This window comes from Leptonychotes weddellii, unplaced genomic scaffold (assembly GCF_054177405.1).
Source record: "Leptonychotes weddellii isolate Sample4059 unplaced genomic scaffold, ASM5417740v2 HiC_scaffold_7405, whole genome shotgun sequence".
NCBI classification, from domain to species: Eukaryota; Metazoa; Chordata; class Mammalia; order Carnivora; family Phocidae; genus Leptonychotes; species Leptonychotes weddellii.
Window position 1 is genome coordinate 2713 of NW_028043945.1, and position 6740 is coordinate 9452.

General features: G+C 33.9%; 1 protein-coding gene across 1 annotated transcript; it reads left to right on the forward strand.

Annotated features, from left to right (window-relative positions):
* The first annotated feature begins 284 nt into the window (after nt 1-284).
* On the forward strand, nt 285-6586 carry LOC145719824 (alpha-amylase 2B-like). Its single transcript, XM_081811399.1, has 6 exons — nt 285-481; nt 2684-2895; nt 3217-3363; nt 4213-4410; nt 5040-5270; nt 6034-6586. The coding sequence occupies exons 2-6, from the start codon at nt 2728-2730 to the stop codon at nt 6169-6171; spliced, it is 882 nt and encodes a 293-aa protein (XP_081667525.1). The 5' UTR covers nt 285-481; nt 2684-2727; the 3' UTR covers nt 6172-6586.
* Nucleotides 6587-6740: the final 154 nt, after the last annotated feature.

The window sequence follows — 6740 nt, forward strand, 5'->3', positions numbered from 1 at the left end:
CTTTCTTTTTCTTTTACCAAATTTTTATATAAATTTTAGTTAACATATAGTGCAATATTGGCTTCATGAGTAGAATTAAGTGGTTTGTCACTTACATACAGCACCCAGTGCTCATCATAAAAAGTGCTCTCCCTTATGCCCATCATCCATCTAGCACATCCCACACCCACCTCCCTCCCTCCACCCTCACTTTGTTCTCTATTGTTAAGAGTCTTTTATAGTTTGTTTCCCTCTCTGCTCTTCCCCCCGATATGTTCATCTGTTTTATTTCTTTTTTAAAAAATTTATTTTTTTTATTTTTAAGGATTTTTATTTATTTGAGAGAGTGCAGAGCGAGAGAGTGTGAACGGAAGTGAGTGGCAGAGGGAGAGGGACAAGCAGACTCCCCACTGAGCAGGGACCCCCCAATGTGAGACTTGATCCCTGGCCTGGGATCATGACCTGGACTGAAGGCAGACGCTTAACCGACTGAGTCACCCAGGCACCCCATCTGTTTTATTTCTTAAATTCCAAATATGAGTGAAATCATATGATATTTGTTTTTCTCTGACTGACTTACTTTGCTTAGCATAATAAACTCTAGGTCCATCCATGTTGTTGCAAGTGGCGAGATTTCATTTTTTTTAATTTTAAATTCAAGTTAGTTAACATATACTGTAGTATTGGTTTCAGGATTAGAATTTAGTGATTCATTACTTACATATAACACCCAGTGCTCATCCTAACAAGTGTTCTCTTTAATACCCATCAACCATTTAGCCCATCCCCCACCCAATTCCCCTCCAGCGACTCTCAGTTTGTTCTATTACCTATACAGTCCCTTATGGTTTGCCTCCCTTTCTGTTTTTATCTTATTTTATTTTTCCTTTTTTAAATTATGTTCAGTTAGCCAACATATAGTACATCATTAGTTTTTGATGTAGTGTTCAACGATTCATTAGTTGTGTATAACACCCAGTGCTCATCACAACATGTGCCCTCCTTAATACCCATCACCCAGTTACCCCATTACCCCACTCCCCTCCCCTCTGTAACCCTAAGTTTGTTTCCCAGAGTCTGGAGTCTCTCATGGTTTGTCTCCCTCTCTAATTTTTTCCATTCAGTTTTCCCTCCCTTCCCCTATGGTCCTCTGCACTATTCCTCATGTTCCACAAAGGAGTGAATCCATATGATAATTGTCTTTCTCTGCTTGACTTATTTCACTTAACATAATACATTCTAGTTCCATCCACATTGTTGCAAATGGCAAGATTTCATTCTTTTTTATGGCTAATATTCCATTATAAATAAATAAATAAATAAATAAATACACACACACACACACACACACACACACACACATATATATATATACACACACACTACTTCTTTATCCATTCATCAGTTGATGGACATTTGGGCTTTTCCCATAGTTTGGCTATTGTTGATAATGCTATCAACATAGGGGTTCATGTACCCCTTTGAATCTGTATTTTCTATCCTTTGGGTAAATACCTAGTAGTGCAATTGCTGGATCATAAGGTAGTTCTTTTTTTAACTTTTTGAGGAATTCCATACTGTTTTCCGATAGTAGTTGCACCTGTTTTTTTTTTATTATGTTATGTTAACCACCATATATTACATCATTAGTTTTTGATGTAGTGTTCCATGATTCATTGTTTGCGTATAATACCCAGTGCTCCTATTTTTATTCCCACCAACAGTGTAAGAGGGTTCCCCTTTCTCCACCTCTTTGCCAACACCTGTTGTTTCTTGTGTTGTTAATTTTAGCCATTCTGACCCGTGTGAGGTAATATATCGCTCATTATAGTTTCGATTTGTATTTCCCTGATGGTGAGTGATGTTGGGCATTCATATGTTTTCTTCACAGTAGAATGCAAGTTCTTTGAGAATAAGAATCCTGTCTTATTCATCACTGTATCTTGAGTATCATCCACATGCTTAAGCAAAAAGCAGTATTCAGTTAATGCTTGTTGGATTAATGGATTAAGTTTTCCCCACCTGTACTATTGTCTTTTATAGGTTTTTACTTACATTAAGGACAAAATGGGATTGAATTCATGACTGTAGTGTCCTATCAGGTATAAGAGATATTTAGCTAAAAGGAGAAAAAACCAAACATTCTACTGCTATAGCCATTGCATTAAGCACATGATTTGATGGATTTGGGGAAAGGTCTGTTTCCTCAATTCATGGGCATTCACCTTCCAAATAATTTCTTAAATCTTAATGCAGAAATTTAAATAACTAAAAATTAGGGTTGGTGGTGTAAAAACAGAACTGAATTGAATATCCTATTTCTTTTTGAAATTGAAACACTATAATGTTTGCAAATAGATAGTTAAGGCAATGTTCTGACTCTAAGTTCAATTGGCTTTCATTGTGATTTTCCTTCTGTTAGTGAAGGACTTCAGAAATAAAACCTAATCCTAATTAAATAATACATGATTAAGGATTCTTTACATATAAACTGCCAGATGTTTAAAAAGGTTAATATTCCCTCAATAAGGAAAACATTAAGTTCTAAAATGTCATTTAGATTGTTTTCCTGGCAGGTTGTTTATAGATATTCTTCACCTGTTAATATTATTATTGATAATCATTTTCTGATTATGAATAAACACTTTATGCTCTATGTATTTATTCATGTTAACATTTACTTAGTAAAATATGTTTCTTACAGGAATAAATAGTTGCTGGAAAGAATGCTGGCAACTTAAAAGCAAAATGAAGTTCTTTCTATTGCTTTCAATCATTGGGTTCTGCTGGGCTCAGTATGCCCCAAACACCAAATCTGGACGGACATCTATTGTCCATCTGTTTGAGTGGCGCTGGAATGACATTGCTCTTGAATGTGAGCAATACCTAGCTCCAAAAGGATTTGGAGGGGTTCAGGTGGGTATTGTTCATAGTATAAATTGCAGTTTTCTATGCTTATAGTAAATGGTATTATGATCTGTATCTGTGAAGCTGGAACATTTTACTGAGGAAGAAAAAAGTTTAGTATTGTTGGCAACTTTATGTTTTGTTTCTGATATAATCTTTCTTCAGCAGGACATTTCCAATATACTGTTAATATTTTCATGTGGTTGTTAAAAATGTAACTATATATGCAAAGATTCAGAAATTATTTTAGATTATTGATTAGTTTTGAGAGTATCCAATGATATAAAGTAACCCATAATTTGATACTTATTATGATTTTTTTATTTATAGATCTCTCCACCCAATGAAAATGTTGTGATTCATAACCCTTCAAGACCTTGGTGGGAAAGATACCAACCAATTAGCTACAAGATATGCACAAGATCAGGAAATGAAGATGAATTCAAAGACATGGTGACTAGATGTAACAACGTTGGTGTAAGTGAATTAAAGTTTCCTTTAAAAAATATTTAGAAAAATAATTTCTCTCTCCTCTCTCCTGTTCCTTTTGAGCAGAAATTTTTCCATATTTATTTTTTATTTTACTTTACATTTAAGCTATAGCTAAAACTTAATTATTACCTTATGTTCAGCTTTTGTAAATTTTTGTATATGTGCTCTTTGTCACTAAAGAAATTTAAGTCAAAGTTTAAAGCCAAACTTACTTATAAAGCAAGTATCAACTTTTAGCCCTATAACTATACACATTTTCTGGGGAATCCCATACACATTTGTGGGGAATTGGAAATTCCAGTTGCAATATTTGCTGTAATTTTTATGTAACTTGTATTTTTACCTATAATTTCTGGGTCTTCTTTCCCACGGAGTTTTTGATGGTAAATAATTATATTCTTTTTGATGAGGAGCATGAGAGACAATATTTACCTTCAGATGCTTGGTAGATAATAGAGGCTAGCTGCTTCTTTCTTAGGATGATGCGTGGAAATTTCAAAGACCACTACTCTCTCCTGTCTCAGCTGATTCTTACTTCCCCTCACCCCCCAAAAAAGGCTGTTTGCCTTTTTTCATAGTTATGGTAGTTTTAGTTCTATAGTTTATTAGTTTATCATATACGTAAGTATTTTACCAAGATGGTAGAATGCAGATTGGTATTCAGTTCACAATGGTTTCCCTTCATGCTTGACTTTTGGTTTACTAAGAAGATAAGCTAAAAAATAACAAAGACCTATTTTGGAGTGTGATTAACATACCATAAACTTTAGTCAATAATACTATAGATTTCTACCTCTCTGTAAGTCAAACTGAAATAGAAACTTTGTTTTTCAGGTCCATATTTATGCGGATGCTGTAATTAATCATATGTGTGGGAATGGTGTGAGTGCGGGAACCAGCAGTACTTGTGGAAGTTACTTCAACCCTGGAAATAGAAATTTTCCAGCAGTCCCATTCTCTGGTTGGGATTTTAATGATGGTAAATGTAGAACTAGAAATGGAGACATTGCGAGCTATAATGATCCTTATCAGGTAATTAAAGAAAAAAACCACAGTGATCTGAATAAAGAGCTATCTGTGCCTTTAATCATCTACATGTAGTTTATTGATCTTCATTTTATTTATTTATTTTTAAAGATTTTATTTATTTATTTGACAGAGAGAGACACAGCAAGAGAGGGAACACAAGCAGGGGGAGTGGGAGAGGGAGAAGCAGGCTTCCTGCTGAGCAGAGAGCCTGATGCGGGGCTCGATCCCAGGACCCTGGGATCATGACCTGAGCCGGAAGGCAGACGCTTAACTGACTGAGCCACCCAGGCGCCCCGATCTTCATTTTAAATACTGGCCTGGATTCCTTAGGAAAATAGGATTCCAACTCTGACTATTTAAAAATAAGAAACGCAAATCAATATTTAAAACATTTTTCCCAATTTAATTTGTCCCAGTCAGAAAAGCTCATCTACTTTATATCTTACATACTCCATTTTTATACTAGAAAATATTTCCGAGGTATGTCCATACTAGAATGTCAGTATCTCCAGTTCCCAATGCAAAAGACACTACAGAAATATCTGTGAATGAATAGATGAATGCATAATCAAATGGATTCTCAGGTAAAAGCAATGTTTTGTGTATCAATCACAAATTTTTTACCGCAATAGGTCAGAGATTGTCGTCTGGTTGGTCTTCTTGATCTTGCACTGGAGAAAGATTATGTGCGTTCCACGGTTGCTGAATATCTGAACCGCCTCATTGACATTGGTGTAGCAGGGTTCAGAATTGATGCTTCTAAGCACATGTGGCCTGGAGACATAAAGGCAGTTTTGGATAAACTGCATAATCTAAATACAAAGTGGTTCTCTGAAGGAAGTAAACCTTTCATTTACCAGGAGGTATATTAATTCATATATGTATCTATATTTCATGTGTATATGAAATAATATCATATAATTCATTAGAAAATAAGTGATAGATTTAATTAAAACAATTTCTGTTGTTTAAGGGCTGAATCATTTATATAGAAGAGTTTTCATGAACCCTCTTTTGTTGAGACAGTATCTAACATCTAACTCTTTATCACAAGAGATTTTATGGAAGTGCAGAGGATTTATTTAGGCTGCAAACATCTGTGTCATTTGCCATCTCCCCAAGACAGATAATATTATAGTGGTTTTCTTGAGCCAGTCATCTATCAGAGTTTAAATCCTGGCTATAGCATTATTAGCTGTGTTCACACAGGCAAACTGATTAACCTGTCTAGGCAACATTTTTTTTTCATATGAATAAAAAGGATGATGATAATAGTTATGTCTTTGTATAAATATTAATGAGTTAATATTTGTCAAGCACTTAGAAATGTTGTGAACCAGATATCAAGTGCTATAGAAATGCAAGCCATCGTTATTATCATTTATGTGCAAGACTAAAGTTAGGTCAACATTCTCGCAGGACAACAGATCACCTTGTTATCATGTTATTTTTAATATCGTAGCATATAATTTAGCACAAAAAAAGAATCTTCCTTTAAGGAAAACCATTTGAGGTATTTCAAATAATATAAATAGTTTCAAGCCATTTTCTGTATAATGTTAACTTGCTGGTTAAAAGCCTCTAAAGTTCTTATTTAAAATGATATTTTCCCTATATTTTTACTAGGTAATTGATCTGGGCGGTGAGCCAATTAAAAGCAACGAGTACTTTGGAAATGGCCGTGTGACAGAATTCAAGTATGGTGTAAAACTAGGCACAGTTCTGCGCAAGTGGAATGGAGAGAAGATGGCCTACTTAAAGTAAATGAAATATGATTTGCCTTTTAAATTATTTCACAGATGTATTAGTCTTATTATACCAATCTGAGTTATCTTAGGAACTTATTTAGAACTTTTAAGGATTCAGTTACTGGTAATAAGGGTTAGAGTTCCTCAAATTCCAATTTTTATTATTAAGCATGTCAATCGTGAGGATATTGAGAAACCCAAAACACACCCTAGAGACTTTATGTATTATATAACTATACAAGATTTGACTAATGTTTGACTATAATATGTGAAGGCCACATTATTATTAAAATGATTGTATCATTTATGAAGTACTTACTACATGGCTATTTTTAATTTACTTATATTTATTGACATATCTTACATCAAATAGTTTACATATATTATCATCAATTATTTTCAAATATTAGAATATTCATATTATAACAACCCAAGATTGAAACCTACTTTTAACCCAGTTTTCCATTCCATATGATATCATATGGATATTGATCATTCTGAAGTGTTTTTTTTAATTTTATTATGTTATGTCACCATACAATACATCATTAGTTTTTGATGTAGTGATCCACGATCCATTGTTTT